This window comes from Rhinolophus sinicus, linkage group LG05 (assembly GCF_036562045.2).
Source record: "Rhinolophus sinicus isolate RSC01 linkage group LG05, ASM3656204v1, whole genome shotgun sequence".
NCBI classification, from domain to species: Eukaryota; Metazoa; Chordata; class Mammalia; order Chiroptera; family Rhinolophidae; genus Rhinolophus; species Rhinolophus sinicus.
In genome coordinates, this window is record NC_133755.1 from 138,087,809 (window position 1) to 138,110,591 (window position 22,783).

Here is a 22,783-nt window from a genome sequence, read left to right on the forward strand (position 1 = left end):
TGAACTGACATCAAAAAAGGAAGCGATGAGGGGCCCAGGTGAGGTTGCAAAACCTTATTATGGGAGTGAGTGGAAACGACAGCCAGGGTCCTAGTATAGCTGAATCAAAGGTAAGGTACCATCAAAATAATGAAAATTTCCCACCATTTTACTGAATAATTTTACAACATGGAAGCAATTTACGAGACTGGTAACATTTTGGGATTTGGATGGTACTTTGTACAAGGACTTCATAGGTGTGTAAACCAAGCCGCTGCTCTTAATCACCTAACATTTCTGCTTTTCAGCCTTCATGTAGATGGAAAACTCTGTAAACTGTAAATTATTATTCACATTTACATGGAAATATAAAATTATCTTTCATACCCCTTTTATCCAGTCCTATTGAGAAATAATTGGCATCCATCACTGTATAAGGTTTAAGGTGAACGGCATGGTGGTTTGTTTTACGTATATTGTGAAATGATCACCAATAGGTTCAGTTAACTTACATCATCTTGTATAGATACAATAAAAAGAAAAAAATTTCTCCTTGTGATGAGAACCCTTGAGATCCACTGTCTTAACAATGTTCCTCTATGTCACCTGGCAGTGTTAACTATCGTCATTATGTTGCGCATTACGTGCCAGTACTTACGTATCTTATGATTGGGAGTGATTATATATTGACTACCTTCCTCCAATTTCCCTTTCCTCAACTCCCTGCCTCTGGTAACCACAAATCTGATCTCTTTTTTTTTTTTCTGAGTTTTGTGTTTTTTTGTTTTTAGATTCCACATATAAGTGAGATCGTATAGTATTTGTCTTTCTCTGTCTTATTTCACTTAGCATAATACCTCCAAGGTCCATCCATGTTGTCACAGATGGTAGGACTTCCTTCATTTTATGGCTGAATATTATTTGTGTGTGTGAGTGTGTGTGTGTGTGTGTATACACACACACACACACACACAGAGGGTGCCAAAAATGTATACACATTTTAAGAAAATAAAACTGTATTAAAATTGTAATACTCAATATATACCAATAACAAAAGATGAATACAAGTCACGTTTGACTTCTGCAGTTACAAGAGGTGCTCAAAGTGGTTACCATCAGCGTCCAGACACTTCTCATTACGGCAAACTACTGCTTGAGCAACGTGGATCAAAGTGTCCATTTGTGTCCATTTTTTCGCACCCTTGATATATATATGTATGTGTATGTGTGTATATATATATATATACACACACACAACTTCTTTATCCATTCATCCATCAATGGACACTAGGTTTCTATGTCTTGGCTGTTGTAAATAATATTGCATACCTTTTGGTATTGTCATCTTTTTCTTGAACTTTCTGCATTTCCATTGTGTTCTAATACAAATGCAAATTGTTAATTATGCACATCATTCTGAACCATTGCAGCCTTTGAAATACGTTTCCTAATCTCCCCCTTCACTGCTTTATTAAAGCCAATGATGCTTCAGGCTACTTCCTTCAGACCAAATTCCATTTAATTCCTTGTTCATAAAATAGATTTCTACTTCCCTACATTGGGCAAATTCCTTCTCCTTTGAAAATCCACCTATTCTAAGAATTCCAGTCTCTACGTTTAGTACTATGCAACTGATGAATGCTTAGTATATACTTGTTAGCTAACAAAATTAAAAGAAGCACTGCTGTTTAGTATCTGAAGTCCTTAACTGATATTTTATTTCTCTGTCTCTTTTGCCTCCTATTTAACTAAAAGCAAATTAAATAACAAATAAGCTTTAAAAAGAAATTGAAAAATAATTTTAACATGTATTTATTATAACCTTACTTGATTCTAAGAAGTATTTTATATGTGTCTGTGTATACAGACACACATCCACACACAAATAGAATTAATTTAAAAAAAAAAAGGAGGGCAAAGGGAAAATAGAGACTACTTAAGTTTGAAAGACGAGAAAAGTTATTATAGTATACATCAGTCCATGTCATAAACTTCTACAAACTTCTTAAAATTGAACAATTAAATCAATCCTGAGCTTCCTCTCAGCCAAAGAGGGGAAAAGATATTCAGTAAGTTAGATGATAGAAGCCAATCAGTTACTCAGAAGAAGCGAAGATTTTTCTGGCCCTTGAGCCTTTCATGAAAGGACTTCCAAAGCATGCCAGCACACAGTTTTCTCAGCACCAATCCTGCTGCCAATATACGTTTGTATTATACAGATTGTACAAGCTGGGGGCATAATGACAGGGTATGAACTAATGCTATAGAGGTCAAAAAAGTGCCTACAAGTAAGTTTTTCTCCTCATTATTTGGCTGGATCTAGAGAAATAGTTTTAAATGTTTAGAGATTGGATAGACTCACATTCAATCTTTTCATGAATGCTATATCTTTTAATAAAAGTTGGGCAGCAGATAATTCAAGGTTGTCCTTTTGGCCAGAAGATGGAGTGAAGAATTCTGTTAGTCTTACTCAGTTTGAAGGGTTTGGCCCTTTGTTTATCTAGAAACAAAGAGAGGTATTCAACCTTGCTCTGATTCACTTATTAATTTCTTTAGGATATGAATTAACATTTTCACCCAGTATTTCCATGATTTGGAAAGCAGAAGAGTGGGAGGAAGGATAAGGACTCTGATATCCTCTTCTTTCCCAGCTCTGGTTGGGCTTTTCAAATACCCAACTCTTAAGAGGATGCCATTTGTCCCCAGTGAACTCTCACAAGGAAAAGCAAAACAAAAATAACAAAACCTCAGCACTTGTAAGACTTTAACATGTTCAGAAGTCATCATTCTTAAATTTAAAGGCAGTTCTTTGCTCTGGTACAGACATTTTCTCTTTTCTTTTTAGTGTCCTGAATGTCAGTTTTTCATGCCTCTTAGCTCTGAATTCCAAAGGAAATGGAAATTGATTGACTTTTCATTTCATATGCACATGTAGGAACAGTAGCAAAGGGTGTAGAACTTCATCTTACAGTGTGGGTACTCTTTAAAATTTCTTCTGGATAGATCACAAAGCAGTCACATTTGTAAGGCTTTCCTCCCACGGAGATGTAGCAAATACTGCCCTCTGCCGAGGGGATACTCAGGATGGCTGGATCATGTTAATGACCAATTTCTAGTCTTCAGTTACTGGTTTCAGTGATTTGGGTAGAATTTTGTTACTAATTACTTCATCATTATACATTCTTTTTCTTTTCTTTTTAAAAATTTATTAAATTAATTGGGCCATATACATTCTTATTAAAATAATTATATTCAAAATAGAAAATAAAAGGACAGAACATTTTAGCCTTGGGCACATGCATTTATTACTTTCTGTGGTCTGTACAATCAGATATCACAATGCCTGAGGCATTAATAATAATGTTTAAATCTCTATGCATTTTGAACTAGCTAAGAAAATCTTCTTTCCAATGCGAAATTAGAAGAGGATTGTTATAGCATTATTTTAATAAATGAGTTTGTTAAATAATTCTAACAACAATTGGGCTATTTTTCTTCCCCTGCCAATATTTTTGTTCAATATCTGTTGGATTGCTAATATCTAGATTAGTCATTTCAAAGCACTAGCTGTTTGTGCTGCTAAAGTAAAATTTCCTTATTCTTTATTATTTTAAAGAGTTAATTATACATGGTTAATTAACAGTGGAGGATCACATTAAACTAAATACCTTCCAACTAAAAACTCCTTAAAGAAACTAACCAATGAAATTGTTCACACACACACACACACACACACACTTGTAATAGGCATGTTTTTGAAAAGCGTCATGCAATCTGTATTCCTAGATATGACGAATGTGGGTTCACGTATTAGGCTAAATGCTCATATCCTGCACTGATCAACTCACTTGTTTTTCCGTTTTTCTAGAACCTGCTTTGCTTAGGATTGGATTGAAGCCAAATAAATTTTATCAAGAGAGTCATGAGAAACAAAACCTAGCAATCCAAAGGGCCCCCATGGCTTCTTATAAAATCTAAAGCTTAGATTCTCACTACCTTAATTCAGAAACTTTAGACCCTGTGAGAACTAGTAGGAGGGTCTAGCCAGGTTGAATAATCTCATGGTGAGAGATTCTGGGACGTGGTTAACTGCCATCTGTGCCCATTGAAGGCCCATTTTCCTCACTCAGCCTTACTACCAAAGAAGTCCTGTTTGTCATCAACTCTAGGCTACTTCCTGACTGTCCCTCACACTATAGTTAAGTTGAAAACTTCGGCTAAATTAAAGTACCTTGGCAGGACTTTCTAATTCTAGCAGTATTTGGAGTCTTGCTGAGTGGTGGGCTCTGAGCTACACTCCTCGTAACTCATTCACTGTTACTGATTCTGTTGGTATGGTTGAACCCAGTTTACCCCACTTCCAAAAGGAACAAGTCTTGACTCTCCTGAAATCTCAGATGTCTATTTAATAATTGGATGTCCCATCCTAGTAAAATGCCAGTTAATTGTTTAACAAATTATAGTCTGGTTTACTCAATCTCAGGTGGCTAATATAACCCATTCCACTGAATTTTACCATCTCACGGAGATTCTTTTGCTGTTTTTATCATTGCCTTGGAGTTAGTTATGTTGATACTTAACATTTGGTAATGATTATTAAGAATAGTGATGATGCTAAAATAGTGATTTCCTACTTCATATTCTTCTAATGTTGTTTTTTGAACCTACCTCAACATTTTTCATTTTGGTTTTCTATGCTTCAGGCTATACGTCAAATGTTTTTATGCCAATTGTTGGAGTTTTCCACACCCCAAATGAACAGGAAATATTCCTAGGAATAAACCCAGCACGATACTTTTCACATAGTAAGCACTCAATAGATCTGGTTTGATGTGGCTTGTGTTTTGTGATGGTTGCCAGTTCCAGGATCTCCAGAATTAGATGTCTGTAGAATTTGTAGATCTATTACACACATAAAGTTGGTCGAGTGGGGATGGGGAAAGGGTGCAATTGCCTCTGGTTTGCCATGTTGATTTTTTTTGTTGAGTCATTTTTTTCTGCAAACTCACTGTTAGAATAAAAATGACACTCCCCAGAAGAGTACTATATTAACCATTATTATGTGGCCACAGAGGGGATAGAGAGTTTAGTAAAGATCTGGTAGATTTGGGTAGAACTAGCCTCCTCCCTTTGAGAGTAGATAGGTAAAACTTTTCCTCAGCACACCAAAGAACACCTTCTGATGTAGAATGGTGAGATGTGGTAGTATCTTCTAGAATGGTGAGGTATTTCCCATCTGGGTGTTATAGACTTCATATTAATGAGATTTCTCATATTAAGGTGCCATATGACCAATCTTGGGAAGGTATTTACAAATATACACATTTCAGTGCTCTGTTTTTTCTAATTATTATCTTTAATTTGGTGCACATGAAGTTGTTGTAACATCAACTGATATGTTTTTAGTTTGTTTTGAAAAAGACACATTCATCCTAATTCCATTCAAGCATTTCTTTTTTCTCTTAAAAGGTACTTCTCTCTAAGATAGGAGGTATTGTCATTTCTGTGTAAAGAAAGCAAGATGCCACACATACTTGTTTAATGTGGAGCTATCAGGGTATCACTGCAAGGAATTCATAAAGAGGAGTCTATACAGATAAAGAGTAACCCTTACGACTGTATAATCTAGACAGCGCTTGAGATAATAATCATGCTACTTGAGCTGAAATAATGGTGGCAGAACAAGCGCTAGCCAGGCAGAGAAAAAAGACATTCAAGCTGACAGCTCATTCGTGTGTGCTGAAGTGGATCAACCGCTCATCGCAGGGCAGAAGGCAGCCTGGTGGTAATGCTCATGCATTTCACACTGGTGTGGCACTGAGAAGATCCCCACTCATGGCACCAGGGTCAAACTGAAGCAGACAGCTGTGTCGTTTCTCCTACAGGAGAAAGAAGACAGCAGGCAAGCTCTTTATTCCTAAAGTTTGTTAGAGAAACTGTGCTACGTATAATCCAGCTGTATACTCTTGGTAATTAAGGAAAACAAATGCTCTTTGCAAACTCATTAGAGATTTAAAGTTCTTTAAGTTTTCATCAGGTTTCCACAGCAACAAAGAGTTTCAAACAATAGTCGAGAATGCGCAAACCATCGAATAAGTGGATTTTACTTGTTCCTGTTTGGAAAATTATTCAGATAACCAGCCACATCAAAGACTATTAAACTTTTTAATTGCTCAGGTAGGAAGATGGGGAATGTCATCATTATCTATCATAAGAAGAATCTGCATTAGATAATGCTACTTGAATTTTGGGCTAGAATAAGATACTTAAGGACGCTACTAACTGAAGTGCCATTTAGTACTCAGATAATCACATGCTTCAATTATTCATAGGACACAATGCATGAATTTACAATACTAATTGTGGTTTCAAAAAGTGTCTTATGCTATCTTTTACTTACATAGGAGGGTCGACCAATGCAAAACAAAAGTATAAATGTTTGCAACTGCCATAGATAGCATGTGCATGCAATTGGGTGGTATTTTAGTGAGGTCAAAAGAGTGGAGAAATGTGTCTTCTTCGTGTTTTGCAAAGTTCTTGTACGATTTAGCACAATACCTTGTATTTATTAAGTATTCAGTAGTTACAGTTGATTTTTAAAGAAGACTTGGTGATAGTGTATTAATTTATTCACCAGTCTTGTGTTATGTAAGACTCTGTTCCCTGGTCTGTCCTAGGTGCTTGGCGGTAGGGACACAGACGTGAATAAGATAGCACTGACCCTCTGGGCCTCAGTCTTATACACTGGAGTGAGGGTGACAACTGCAAATTTAAATAGAACTGTGACTTCTCAAGCTATTGAGTATATGAGGTCGGACAACTAAGTTCGTGAACTCATCCTAGAAAGAGTGCTGCATACCTCATTGCTGAATATCACTATCGTCCCCTTCAAAGTGCTCTCCTTGGGAAGCTATGCAGTGACGCCAGCACCTAGTCCATCCTTCAAAGCAATTTTGGAACTCTTTTTCTGGAATTGCCATCCGTGCTGTCGTCACATTACCCTTGATGTCCTGAATGTCATCAAAATGTCTTCTTCTCAATATTTCCTTTATCTTCCCCAGAGAAGTCATTGGGGGCCAGATCAGGTAGTAGGGAGGTTGTTCCAATACAGTTACTTGTTTACTGGCTAAAAACTCCCTCACAGACAGTGAGTGCCATGTGAGCTGGTGCATTGTCGTGATGCAAGAGCCATGCATTGTTGGCAAGAAGTTCAGGTTGTCTAACTTTCTCACACAGCCTTTTTCAGCACTTCCAAATAGTAAACTTGGTTAACTGTTTGTCCAATTGGTATAAATTCATAATGAATAATCCCTCTGTTAACAACATCATTGCAACAAGTTTATAAACTTAATTGTCAGACCTCGTATGTTGAATATTTTACTCATTCTCTCCTCATTATTATTAGGGAAGGGGCAGGGGATAAATAGTGGAAGACCAAACACAGAGTATACTCATACTTTGTTTGGAATCAGTAAACATTTGCAACATTGTTTCCCTACAACATCATTCTGTTTTTCCCTTTTTGTCAATATGTTTTGTTTCTCCCCCGTCAGAAAGCATAGAAAAATCTAAGAAATAAGACGATATAACAATACCTCTAAGTCTATCATTCAGACCATTTAGAGATAATAGTTGTTAGCATTTTTTATATATTTACTTAACCTTTTTCCTGGATATATATTTTGAGCAAAACAGATACCTTAATACAATTATAATTTTGCATTATGCTTTCTAACATAAGCATGTTTCCATATCATAAAAATATTTCATAAACATCATTATTTGTTGGCAACATATTATTCCATTATATTAATGTGCCATGGTTTATTGAACCTTTCCTCTGTTATGTTTTAAAGTTGCTACTTGGTTCACATAATTATAAAAAGGACTTGTATATAGCCTTTGGTTGAATTTCTGGTCATATCCTACAGATTGATTTCTAGAAGTGGAATGATTGGGTCAAGTTTATGACTACTTTTAGGGCTCTTAATACAATCCAACACATTTTTTCCTGGAACAACTGAACTAATTTACTCTTCCAGCAGCAAGGGATGTCTCATTACATGCTTGCCAGCATTGAATAGTATAGTTTATTTTTCTTTGCAAAATTGCTATATAAAAAATGATATATCATTTTTATTTTGTCTTTCTTTGGTTACTACTGACCTTGATTATATTTTGTTTATTAGCCTCTTATATGTTCTTACATGTTTTTTGTTCCATGAATTGTCTATTAAAATTTATATCTATTTTTTGTTGGAATGCTCTTATAATTTTAGTTTTGCTGCAGTCAATCCTTGTCTGTCATTTTCTTTTTCATGTCAACTTGCTCTCTCCCTATAGCTTTCTGCTTTATTCAGTTGGGTCCATGTCTTCTTGCATTCTGTAAGCAAGGCATATAATTTTCTGGCTTTTTGTTCTTCTAGTGCTTATATACAATAAACCATAAGTTTTATTTTTGGAAATAAGGTTTATACTACACCATAAAAATTCCAAAATTGATTACAAAAGTAAACATAAAATAAATGACAATATATGCATTTACATATATTTGTCAATTATATAAAATCAATATCTTGCTATAAAAGCTAGATCGTATTTTTCTACATGTGCTGGACTTCCTAATGACTTCTAAAATATGAGCTTTCTGTAGTAAATCTCTCTGTAGCAAGTATAGTGTGTTAGTTATTGCTGCATAACAAATCACTCCCCAGATTCAGTGTCTTTAAAATAATAAGCATTTAATTAACTCTTACTTCACATGCCAAAGGAAAAATACAAGCATTTATTATTGTTTTCATTTACAGGTCAGCTGGGAAGTTCTTTTGATCTTTTTTTTGCCCACTTATGCATCTGCGCCCAGCTTTGCTGATCTTGGTTGGGCTCTCTCATCTGTTTTGGTGAGCCAGCTGGCTATAGGCTGGCCTAGGATGCTTTCTCAGTTTAGAAACCCACCCGGCTCTCCTCATGTTCCCTCCTCCTCTGGAAGGCCAGTCTGTGCTGCAATAGAGTGAAGTCAGATTTAATCCCAAATTTCAAATCATTTCTTCTTTTAAAGGAGAAAATATATGTTCAGCTTACATTTTATTTCATTTTTAAATCTCCCTTTAAAAATTCTACTTCTATAGAATTAAAAAACTTAAGAGGAAAAAAAATGTCCATGTTAAAATTCGTATTATGATCTCACACAGATGCGCCATAAATGATAAGATGCCCATTATAAAAATGACCTCCAAAAAAAAGCATTATTTTTTCACTCTTTAAAAGTAATGTAAGTTCACTGGGGGGGGGGGGGGGGGAATCCAAAAAGTATAACAAAGAAACAAAAGTCATCGTTTAGTCTACCACCCAAAGGTAACTGCTGCTAACATTTTGGTCTACATCTTTTTAGACTTCTTCATATATATACATATATATATCCAAAAAATGTATACACATTTTAAGAAAGGAAAAAACTGTATTAAAATTATACTAATATATACCAATAACAAAAGATGAATACAAGTCATGTGTATACATTTTTTGGCACCCCTGATACACACACACACATACACACTAGGATATGCAACAAAGGCTTGCCTTGCGAGTGGGGAATTTGACTAACGAAGAAAAAGTGGGATTTTTTTTTTGTAAGTGTTTTAATTATTTTCAAGATCAATGGGTTTAAAAGAAGGAAGAGACCTGCTCTCCAGGCTGTGTTGTGTTTTATTCATACATTCACTCAGTAATTCATTAAATATTAAGCACTTTCTCTGTGTCATGTACTGGGTTAGGGGCCGGGAGCTTTCCCCTGCAAGTGGTACTAATGGTATTACCATTACCAGACGTGTGGGAGAGAGAAGGCCTGAGGCGGAAGCCATTTTTGTCGTCTGTATACTACCTCATGGAGGTCTAAGGCGCCAGGAGGGCAGGTATTTTGGTGGACCACAGACAGCAGGAAGGACCAGAGAGAGAGGCTTTTGCCTCCTGAGCGGCAAGACAGAGGCAGACTGGAATCGGTTGAACTGTTTTCTTACTTAGCCTGCTTGGCTTCATGACCTGAGGAAAAGGTTATTTAATAGTTAATAAAAGAATAGCTACTGTTTATTGTCTGTTGTATGCCAAATAATGTACTATGCACTTACCATTTCATTTACTTCTCACATGAATTCTGTAAATTAACAACTAACATTCTGAGCACTTACTATGTGGCAGCCACAGTTGTAAGATTTTACATGCAGTCGATACATTGAATCCTTGTGACAAATCTGTGAGACAGGTCCTGTGATGGGGGAAACGGAAGTTAGAGAGACTTGCTCAAGGTCACATAACCAGAAGTGACAGACCAAAGCCTCTACTGTATTTTTGCCCACAACTGTTTAACGTACTTAATTAATGAAAAATGGTGTTTCTGATTAATAAGAAATCCCCATCTGTCACCAAATTCAGTTCTGAGAGTTTGTCACTTCTTGGACACTTGAACATTGACGCCAGTATAAGAAAACATACTCTTTAAATGTTTATTAAAATTAAAAAATATATTTTTTGAATTAATCTTAGTGGAGTTGATTTCTTTTGGGAAGAAACTTCCTTCTTCAATTAATACATTTTATTTTTCTTTCTCATGTTTTTAAAGAAATAAATAATATTGCTCTCTCTCTCTCCATGCACTACATTGGGATTTCTTTGGCAACTAATAACTTTTCCTTGTTTTAAGGACTATCTTTTTTATTGTGGTAAAATAATACATAACATAAAATTTCCCATTTTAATAATTTTTAAGTGTACAGTTCAGTGGCGTTAAGTACATTCCCTTGTTGTGCAACCAGCCGTGACTATCCAGCTGCAGAACTTGTTCATCATCCCAAGCTCTATATCCATTAAGAGCACCTCCCTGTTCTCCCGAATGGCTATTATTTTTCTTTTTTAAATTTTTATTTATTTAAGTGTGTTTTTCCAGGATCCATCAGCTCCCAGTCAAGTAGTTGTTTCAATCTAGTTGTGGAAGACGCAGCTCACAGTGGCCCATGTGGGGATCAAACCGGCAACCTTGTTGTTAAGAGCACCGCGCTCTAACCAACTGAGCTAACCGGCCACCCCCAATGGCTATTATTTTTAAAGGAGATAGATAACTATATTAAGCTTAGTTTTCTTTATATGAATGAGCACATAATTGTTTTAGGAATGTGAAGGAAAAGGATATTTGCTAATATAATGGCAAATGCAGAACCTCCTGACAAAGGTATATAATTTGTAAAAATAGCTGAGTGGGCGAAATTCTGATTTTCAGTTGCCCCCGGCACTTCTGTGCACTTCTGATAATGATTTTCCTTGGGCATGTAGTTATACTGATAGAAATCACATCCACGCATAAAGAGTGAGCTTAATTATACATAACTACATGCCTCAGATGAGGTTTTACATTTTTTTACATATACTTTGTTATTTATAAAAGATGAGACTAAATTCTAACTGATCTCAAAAAAGTAGTGTGACTCACCCTCAGAGTATGAAAGTCTTACTGGATGAGTTGTCCATTTTGTCTGAAGATACTATACCTTGCCTTCCCCTTTCTCCGGTTGGGAATTGTTTTCTTTACATGGTGATTCCACCCTCGCATCTGGTCCTTGTTGTGACTATGAGACAACACAAAGGGAAAGCACAAAGGCTATGTAGGGTTTTGGATGTAGTTGGTGGTGCAGAAAAACGAACTGGTCCTATTAAAAATACACTTCTTTACATCCTGAACTCATTTGTACGAGCCTAATCATTTAAGCTCAAAATAGTAAAAATTAAAAGCCGTCAAAATGGTTTGATTATTAATGTATGCCCCAGGCACTGTGCTAAATGCTTTTTACATGTATAATTTCATTTAATCCTCACAGTCCTATGAGATAGGAGTCAAATTCCCATTTTACAGACTGGAAAACTAAGGAACAGAAAGATTACATAATTTGCCAGAGGCACACAGTTAATAAGTAACAGACTGAGGATTCAAACCCAGGCAGTCTAGAGTCCTTGCTCCTAGCTACTGTGTTACACACACTTCTGGTCCATATCAGGCTTGAGAAGTTTCCTTTGTAAGAGATTCAAGGTTAAACCAACCAACCAACCAAACAGACAGACAAATCTCTCATGTGGCTGCCATGTGGCTGAGGTGAGCGAGGGTGTCTCAGCGAAGGTCCGGCCCTGGATCTGGTGGTGAAAGCTCTCTCGCCAGGGAGGGAAATGGAAAGGCAAGGGTGATCTCCTTCTTCCCCCGTGTGCTATCTGGTTGGTGAGAGGAGATGGGGAAGGGACATCTCTAGGTAGACTTCCAAAGGAGTCAGATCATTCTTTGTTCTCTCTCTCTCTCTGGTTTTGTGACCCTTTGCCCTAGGTCTCCAAATTGTTGCCTCCTCCTAAGAAATGGTCTCTCTTGAAAGGACCACTTCTCCAGAGCTTAACTCATGTTTACTCTTATTCCCACATCACCATGAGAAGTCTTTCCTGAGTGTAACTGATTCAGCTGGTTGTTAGGATCGTGGTAGGAAATTAATGGGCTCCAAGGTGGAAATGACTCTCCCCATCCTCACAACTCCCCAGTTCTCCCCGGAAAATAGCCATGCCTACATTTTTGAAAGAAGTTTTAATGGAAATGACTCCCCAAGTGAGGGAGACATTTTTTAAAATTATTTATTTTTTTCAGTTACAGTTGACATTTGGTATTATTTTATGTTAGTTTCAGGTGTACAGCATAGTGTTTAGACAATTATATAATTTATGCAGTGATACTCCCAGTTAGTCTAGTGCCCACCTGGCACTATACATAGTTATTACCATATCATTGACTATATTCCCTATGCTTTACTTTATATCCCCATGACTATTTCGTAACTTTCATTTTATACTTCTTAATTCCTTCACTTTTTTCACCCAGGAGGGAGACATTTTTGAACAGGGAGGAGTGTTGATGGATTCTGCCAGAAATTGAGGAGGCTCAGCGCCTGTGTCCCAGGGGTGGGTCACAGTGATCCCAGAGATTTCAGAGGGACCTCAGAGTAGAACCTGGCCTGCTCAGTCTCTGGTCTCTACACTCTGGCAGGGCCAGAAATGCTCTCCTGAGCCCTGCTCATGGTTGTTGCTCACAGATACAATTGTCCACACATAACTTACCATGAGGAGAGGTAATGTTTCCTGGGAATATTCCTGACCCCAAAGAACATGTTTGCAGATAGTTTTCATCATTTTTGTGAGTTCAATTCATGTTTCAGGAACAAACGCTTTTATGTCTGTAGGTACACCTTTGTGACTATTTTTGTAGACCTTGAGTGCCCTACACCCCTCAAATCAAGGGGTAGCATGCTTCCCCAAATTATGCATGAGGTCTCAGTCTACTTAGGGTCATTTACTGCCCCCCACCCCTGTATCTCCTGTAGAGGTTAGCGATATTTACTACATTACTACATTGAGGTACTTGAATAATTATACCTCAAATTACGTGAAAAATACTTTCTGAGTTTCATACTGAAGCATAGTCTTTATTTCAGAATGGTGACATAATAATAGTCAGCATGTCATTGTAAGATGCCTCCATTTAACAGCAGTGCTGGTTTGCAGCTGAGTCCTAGGAAGGATTTGTTAGGAGAGGGTTAAAGTTATGTCAGATAAATAAAAAGACGAAGACCGGATTTAGAAGAGTGGCCTACAAGATACCAACTGAGGTGGCTAGAGCTATTCTTTCACTCCCCAGCACACTTTCGGATTCTTTTCTGGCCCCTTTTTACATTCTTGTTATAATATAGTATACACCATCTTAACCTCGTCTGAAAACACTGCCCCATTTGGTCAAGTTACCCCAAAGCTACCACCTGGGTCACACCATGACAAGAAAAAGAAGTGTTTTCAAATGAAACTAATCCAAGAGCAACCAGAATTGGCTTATTTTAATTTTCTGTCCTTCATTTAATTTAATTATAGCCCCTTGGAGCCAGTGACTACTTGGAGTTATCAAAGAATTTTGATACAGTGTTCTTGCGAAACATTCCACAATTTACACTGACAAAAAGAACCGAAGCTCGAAGATTCATCACTCTCATTGATAACTTTTATGATTTCAAGGTAAGGATATAGTGCATTGTCTCAAAATTGAACGTTTCAGACTGTGGAGCCAGATTGCCTGGGCTGGAGTGCTGGTCTACCACTTAGTTCACTTCTGTTCCTCAGTTTCCTCCTTTGTAAATCGGGATATTTTTTACTTCAGAGAATTGTGAGGACAAAATTAGCCAATCCATGTAAAGCATTTAAAAACCATGTCTTGGTACAAGCTGAGTGCTGTGTAAGTACCACTAGTAGCAGTACTCGTAGTAGTGACAGTAGGAAGTAAAACTCCCTTCATAAGACACTCTGCTATATTAATGATTCTGTCATTCAACTAGACATATCATGTGCTTTTTCTATGATGACGTACAGCACAATGCCTTACCTAGACTGAGTGCTCAATGAATATTTGTTGCATGAATAAATGATTGGACTGATAAAATCATGAATGAATGAATGACTACAGGACCCTCAGTATTGGATCTCTCTCTCCCTATGACCCAGAAACCCCAGAAAGTAGCATCTTCCCGTCTTGTTGTTGTTGTTTTTATCTGTGTGCTTTAGCATGAATTGCCGAGCCATTGTCCGTTCATCAGAGGCAGTACAGCCTAGTGGTTAAGGCTGTGTACCTGGAGGACCAGCTTAAGCGCTGGAGATTCACTGGCCTCCTGTAGACAAAGGGGGAACATACACTTGTTGTGAGGATTACATGAGCACGTAAAGCACTTAGAACATCTTGTGGCATATTGTGAACTTTCAATGGAGGTTAGCCACTATTAGTACATATCTGTAAATACAGAGTTATGGTAACAGTGTAAGTGCAAATTCAAATTAGAGTTAATTGAAATATTTTACTGTCAGATACAAGTTTTCTACCTATTCCTATACAGAAATAGAGCTAACAGTGATTCTAAAACTGAAGGGACTTTAGAGGGAGGGGGAAAGTACCAAAATCTGCTAGGAGGGAGAGGTGAGACTTTTATGTTACATTTATTTATTCATTCAACAACCTTTATCATGCCGACCACAGTGCTAAACGCTAGACAATCAGTGACAAGCAAAGCCAGAAGTAGTGCCTACCTGCTATTGTCAGAGAAACATTAATTAAATGTCCACAGAACTAAATGTAAAGTCACCACTGAGGGACAATCTCTTGCAAAGAGAGAAAGGAGTATAGTAACGCAGAGCAGACTTACCTTGGTGGGCTGGGATGGGCGTGGACATGGGGAAGTCCTGCTGAGGACCACCCGTGTCAGAACCATCTGGGCTCCTTAAGATCTGGATTCCACAGCCCACCCATCTGACAAATGAGGACCTGGAACCTGCATGTTCACAGGCTCTTCAAGTGCTTCTTAAAATGCTGAGAAGTGGTGGCTGAACTCCAGTGCAGGGTGAAAGGGGTCACCAGGGTGGGGAGTTTGTAGCAGAGGCCCTGCGATTGGCCTGAGCATGAAGGGGAGCCTCCCTTAGTGAGTGACCTCGAAATCTGCTGTGCATCCCCCTAGGGTCCACATGCATGTGATCAAGGAGTCAGGGGAGTCAGGGCAGAACCATAGCTTGGGAATGAAGTCCTACCCCGTGTCTGCTGGGCTACTCATCCAGAGACTCTGCTTCAAAATAGTCACATGGGGTCCGGAATAAAGCGAGTGAGCCTGGAGGTGGCACTCTGTTTTCAGAGGGCTAATGCTTCAAGAACAAAGTGACAGAGGGACATTGGTAAGGGGTTCTTAGAAAGCAGGATTGATAAACTTTTCTTTTTTATTTTTCAGCTAGGAATACCTTGAAGAAAGCTTATCATCCCCACCCCCAATCCTATCTCACCCCCACTGTTTCGCTTCTTAATTACAGAGAAAAAAATTTTTTCTAGCAATGTGATGGAATACCAGAACCACTCTCCTAACATTTGCTTTAACTAAATCTCACATTTAGAGTTTAAACTCTTTTTTAAAAGAGGAGTCGAAATTATCTTATTTCAGAAATTGGGAGCATTAAGCAGACATTATTCTAAAATATATTCGTGGAAATTTGTGAAATTATGGTATTTCCAATTAAATAATGAAAAAAGTGTCATTTGTGATTAAAAAGATTTATAAGAGGAGGTAGAAGGCCATTAGGAAATGGAAAAGCTAGTCCCAAATGTCAATACATTATTTTAAAATATTGGCATATTTATTTAAATAATGATTTTAAAAGGATAACTGTGAATCCTGGAAACAAATTCAGGACTCTTTAAATATCAAGAAGAGTAGGTTTTGTATTACTAGTGGATGTAAAATTTATAAAAATATAAAAGCTCTTTCCAATATATGATCCCATATACACACTCAAACACTTGTGTAATCGAGAAATATTAATGTAAAACTTAGTCTTTTTGAAGAATGTTTTGGCATGATGCTGATATAAATGTGCATTCTAGAAACTCAGGGTGTAATTAGAGTAGCAATGCACTGAACTTAGAAGTCCACCGATCCAGCAAAATGGTAACCTCTTTACAGTGAGTCTGGGGGGTGTCTTTGATGTGTACAGAGACAGGCTCCAAACAGCTAGGTGTAAATGTCAACTTTGGGGTGTCATTGAAAGACCATTGGACTTAGAACCGGAAGAGCTGGGCTGGCATTACAAGCTGAAGCCTCTCCAGGCCTGAAGTTGCCCAAGAACAGCTTTGCTCCCTACTTCACAGGATAGTATAAACTGTGGGGAAATATTTTGAAAGGTACTGTGAAGTTTAAGAATATCACTTTAAAAGGATCCAAACTATTAGGAAAAATATGGGCATTTTAAAAGCAAATATCTAAGCTTGGCGTTTGTCAAAACTCTGTTTGACAGAGTTTTATTCTGTGAGAGATTTGTGCTTACCTTCAACTTGTGAAGTGTCAGGAGCAACACATTTACACGTTTTCCTGTTTCAGGTGCGCATAATTTGCTCCGCATCGGCTCCTTTATCAAACTTATTTTTGCATCAACATCATGACAGTGGGTTGGAGCAAGGCAGAATACTGATGGATGATTTGGGGCTGAGCCAGGTAGGTGATATTACCATAATCTTTTTTTATTATAAAACAGGTTAATTGTTCTTGGTTTGATACGTGGCTACATTTTGAAAAAGGAATGCAAGTATATATTTAACCATTGATGTGCTGCTTTCTTCTAAAGCCAATCCAGCAGACTTGCTCTCAAGATCACTAAATATAGGGAATCACAGTCTTAGAATGGAAGGAATCTTAGCGATCATTGTTGCTTATGTCAAAAACAAAGGCAAGATAGGTGAACTAGTGGGCAGGCGACGGTCACACCGCTGACGAGAGGCAGCCCAGAGCTTATTCCATCACACTAGATGTGTAGAGTGCACGATGCAGTATCCAGGCATGCGGGCTGGCTAGTCCAGGACCATGGCGAGCCTAGCAAGGTCCTTGGCTTACAAAGAAATCCCAATTGAAAAATTAAAAAAAAAGATGGGGGGAAAGGTGAAGGGGAGTAAGAGATTCAAATTTCCAGGTATAAAACAAATAAGTCATGGGGATGGAATGTACAGCATGGGGAATATAGTCAATAATATTGTGGTAACATGGTACCGTGTCAGATGGGTGCTGGGCTTATCATGGTGATCACTTCTTTAGGTCTATAAATGTTGGATAACTATTGTGTATGCCTTCAACTAATATAATATTGTATGTTAGCTATATTTTAATTAAAATCTTTAAAAAAATAAATATTATCCAACTATTAAACAGAAAAAAAAAGAAAAATCCCAAACTGCATTCCGTAAACATTTATGGAGCACCTGTGGGTACCAGGTTCGGCACACCAGGACCAGCCAGTGCTGGCCCAGTTCTCCTGGTGCTTGGGGGCCGGTGATTCACCCCATGCCAACCAGAAGTGACTTTGTGTTTCCTTCTTCTGTGTAAATATAAATAAGCACTATAGGCTGTATTTCTCAATTTTAGACAATTGAAATACTGGTTAATGTTGTCTGACACCATATACAAAAATTCCCTCAAAATTGATTAAAGATTTGAATATGAGACCTGAAACAATAAAACACATAGAAGAACACACAGGCATTAAACTTATGGACCTTGGTCTCAGAGGGGTTTTGTGAACTTGACCCCAAAAGCAAGGGAAATAAAAGAAAAAATTAATGAATGAGACTATATCAAACTAAAAATCTTTTGCACAGCAAAAGAAACCATCAACAACAACAAAAAAGGGCAACCAACTGATGGGAGAAGATATTTGCAAATGATTCCTCCAATAAGGGGCTAATATCCAAAATACATAAAGAACTCACACAACTCAGCAACAAAAATACAAACAATCTAATTATAAAATGGGCAGAGGACCTGAACAGACAATTTTCCAAGGAAGACATACGGATGGCTAACAGATAGATGAAAACATACTCAACGTCACTTGTTATAAGGGAAATGCAAATCAAACCCAGAATGAGATACCATCACATACCTGTTAAAATGGCAATTATCAACAAGACAAATAATAACCAGTATTGGGAAAGATGTGGATAAAAGGGAACCCTTATACACTGCCAGTAGGAATATAAATTGGTGCAGCTGCTATGGAAAACAGTATAGAGGTTCCTCAAAAAATTAAAAATAGAGCTACCATATTACCCAGCAATCCTTCTTCTGGGTATCTACTGGAAAATTTTGAAAACACTTATTCATAAAGATATACGAGTACATACCCCTATGTTCACTGCAGCAATATTCATGGTGGCCAAGACATGGAAATAACCCAAGTGTCCTTCGACAGATGAATGGATAAAAAAGATGTGATACATATATGCAATGGAATACTACTCAGCTATAAAAAGGATGAAATATTGCCATTTGCGACAACATGGATAGATCTCGAGAGTATTATGCAAAGTGAAAAAAGTCAGAGAAAAGGACAAGAACCATATGATTTCACTCATATGTGGCATATAAAGCAAAAAGCAACAAATGAACAAAACAAACAAATTCATACAGACAGAATGGTGGTTACTGGAGGAGAAGGGGGCGGGGGGGACAAAGAGTGTAAAGGGGGTCAAATATGTGGTGATTTCAGGTGCTGAGCACATAATAAAGTTACATATGTTGTATTCTGTTGTACACCTGAAATTTATATAATGTTATTAACCATTGTTACCCCAATACGTTTAATTTAAAAAGAAATATTAGTCAAAAACTTAAAACTATATACGCTCACCCCCCAAAGGAAGGGAGCCCCATTCTTCCAACCCCAGAGATAAAAGGCTATTTGGAATGAGAAAACAGTTCCTTATTAACCTGAAGAGAAATTATGCATTTTTAGGAGTTTGGGAAAATGAGGCCAATAATTCTCTAAAAAGCAAACTTTCAAAATACGATTACATGTAGAAATACATAGCTGCTTATAAACACATGTTCTGAGGCCTTTTGAAATGGTGGTTTCTCTAAGAGCAATACTTACATCCAAATAATGTCTTTGACAATTTGAAAGAATACACTTGAGAAATGACATCCTCTCCATTTTTAAGTCCTTTAAATCATTGGCTTTTAAATTCTCCCCACCCCGTACCCCCAGGGCATCAGAGTTCAGATATTAGGCAAACTGAGGTCAGCACTTGGGGCTAATGATATATGAAGAAATCAGGGCATGTGACCGCAGGGTTGTGCGGTTTTACAGTGAGTCAGTGGGGAACATGGACACAGGAGTCCAGAACTTGCCTCTGAGAGTATAATAGCAAACCCCTAAAGTAAGAGACAAAAATTCAATATCCACTTCGCGGCTGTGAGCCCCCGTTGGTGTCACTAGTCCCAGGCTGTTTACTGCCCTCACAGAGGGCTCCCCAACGGAATCCTAGGTAGGAGGTTAGTTAAGTGTCTCCGCAGCTGAAGACCAGAAGTCTTACCAGAGTGAGCTCCCAGGCCGTCTCCAGGCCCCACAGGAGGCCCCTCAGCCATCCAGTTTGGAAAAGGTTCTTCAGAGGTTTGTCCTCAGGGCCTCCCTTCAATAGTGTAATCCTGTCTGTGACCCTCAGAGGAGGGTGTCAGCCTCTTCGTAATTTGCCAGAACTACTGTTTTTTTGTCGTTAATTATTTCTGGAATGCACTTTTGGAGAAAGAATTCCTTTTTTGTCTGGAATGTCCTTAAGATTTTACAGAGAACTTGGATCTGAGCAAAATTTTTTCATATTTGGATTTTTGGGTGTCATGTTAGCTTTAATTATTCTAGTGCTTTCCTTATTGTTTTCTCCCTGGTAATTTGTTTTAGTTATTGATTATTGGTTTAAATTAGTTGAGTCTCTAGTCTAATTTAAGAGATTGTATATGAAAAAAAAATTCATAGAACATTTTATAATCCAAACACATAAACCTAAAAAGTTTTTTTTTTTTTTTAACCTGCACTTAAATTTTTATTTGTGGTGGTTTTAATTGGTGCTGGGTTTTTGTTTTGTTTTTTGGCCATCAGGACTCGGCGGAAGGACTTTCCATGTTTACTGGAGAAGAGGAAATCTTTGCATTTCAGCGCACGATTTCCCGACTCACAGAAATGCAGACTGAACAGTACTGGAATGAAGGGGAGAGAAGCAAGGCATAACCATCACTTTTGCATGAATAAAACTCCAGACAAATGATTACCGCAGGGAGAACTCTTTATTATGGGACTTGAAGGAATCATTTTCTCATCATTAATTATGTACTTTGTCCTCTGGACCATTGTAATCTAAAATTGCCGTCAAAGATGGATTAGTAAGTTAAAGCCATTTGTATAGGTCTACTTTTTGCCTCTTTATTTGGCCTAATTTCTGCACCACAAAATTAAAATCAGCACTACTGAAGATTAATATAGGAGCAGACATTTGGCTTCATAATAAGCTACCTGAATGAATCTTGAATACACACACACAGTAAACGCAGGGTGTCTGGACATCTCCGAGCTCTGGCTACATGATAGAAAAATATATATCTTTTATGAGAGGGGGAAGAAAATCCCTTCATTTCAATCCAAAGCAAAGAAAGTGTTCTGATCTTATAAACTAAAGCGAATAACATTTTAGAATATGGGCTTATACATGGGATTTTTGGGAGCTCTATATCATACTAATCTCCCAGGCCTTCAGGTTTCCACACAACAGAGAATATATTTTTCACCCTGAGGTCAAGTTTGGCAGCCAGGACCTGATCTCCAGCAGATACAGAGTGGCCTGAACAAATTGAGGATTATGACACCAGAGAATCAGGAGCAAGAGTGTCAAATTGCAACCGGACAAGCAGATCCCCCAACCCTGACAGCCAGAAATAGGACAGATACCAGGAATGGGGACCAGTGAGAGAGTGTTGGGAGGGGACAGAGTCCTGGACACACCAAGGGCAGAGTGGGCTCCTGCTTCCCTGAGCCTAGCAGGACTGCAGTGGACAGCGGGCTCCTTCCGCTGCTCCTACGCGTTTGCTCTGGCCACTCCCCAACCTTGCCTCTGCTTCAGCAGTGAGATGGACCTCGTAGTAACCTGGAAAAACACTTGATGAATCTACTTAAATAAAATCCGATTTGTCCTTCACTGAGGTCATTCTTTGATTCATTCAAATACAACCTGACTTTGCTATTATTGTCACGGAAAGGATCTTGGTTGAGGTTGTTATGAAAGTCTAAATCCCTCTTCAAGAAAAAAAAGAGAAAAGAAAAAAATGCGAAATTCACAAAGTCTTGTAAAAATCAAATATTTTGGGGGGGGGGTAGACACAGCTGAGTCAGTTCAAATAAATGAGTACTGTCATCAGCATAAGGAAGCTCATTGAAACTGCTTAATTTATAAATGAGTAGTCTATCCACATTAGTCTATTTTGAACATTAACCTAAGTTAAGCAGATAAATGGGTATGGTACCTAAGTACAGAGAAATGTTTAAATCAAGGCTTCTGAAACTTAATTGTGGTTTAAAAATATTTTTATTGAAGTAAAACAGTGAGTTCAAGAAGAGGTTAAATAGGTTAAGAGGGAGAAAGGATGGGAAATAACTACTGTTTGCCAAATTTATTGCTAGACATTTATCTGATCTCAGGTAAGAGTTAATTTAGAAGAGTTAATATAATCATCCCTGTTTATACACAAGGAAACTGAGGCTTGGAAATGTTAAGTAGCTTAACCTGAGATTCAGTTTACAACACTCATGTCCTATATTTTATACCATACCACCTCTATAAAAAAAGAAACATTTTTAATGTTGATTTTTTTTTAAAACTCAGTGAAGGTGAGTTTACAACAGAACCATTGCTTTGAACTCAATAAATATAAAATGTTTAACTTTATTCTTTCAATCTTAGCATTTTGCTTTTCACATTTCTTTGATAATTATGCCATACCTTCCTTAAAAGGTAGTGTGAATGGATGGACAGACAGACAGATGGACATCCTGACTGATAGAAGCAGGAACTGTCCCTGAGTGTGTGGGAGGATGTGACACAGTCTCCCACTCCCGTCCTGTTGTAAAAGCTCATTTGAGGTCAAGTCTTTGGAACTCGAATTTCATTTTTCCATGTAAACAATAGCGTGATGTTAATTAAGCCCTGGCTTAATGCACAGAAGCCTGTGGAATTCTCACTGTAGCTGCCCTGTAATTTTGGCGTTAAAAAACTTAAATTCCTTTTGAAAGATTGTTGTATATGATTATGTCCCCACTATTGTCTCAGCCCCCCACCCCCTCTCTGGGCCTGGTGGGCTAGGCCATAGTGGCAGGGATTTTCTGAGCGGGCAGTGGAGTTTGC

At 37.8% G+C, this 22,783-nt stretch overlaps 1 protein-coding gene across 3 annotated transcripts in view; it reads left to right on the top strand.

Annotated features, from left to right (window-relative positions):
- AFG1L (AFG1 like ATPase) overlaps positions 1–22,783 on the top strand; it is a 193,543-nt gene that overhangs the window by 155,575 nt on the left and 15,185 nt on the right. For 2 of the 3 annotated variants that reach the window (XM_019735074.2, XM_074333371.1), the window contains exons 11-13: positions 13,918–14,058; positions 16,947–17,060; positions 20,491–21,580. In XM_019735074.2, coding sequence (XP_019590633.2) covers positions 13,918–14,058; positions 16,947–17,060; positions 20,491–20,619 — 384 coding nt within the window. In that variant the 3' untranslated portion in view covers positions 20,620–21,580. Of the gene's footprint in view, positions 1–13,917; positions 14,059–16,946; positions 17,061–20,490; positions 21,581–22,783 lie in introns of those variants that run through there. The other variant, XM_074333372.1, reaches the window with a different exon arrangement.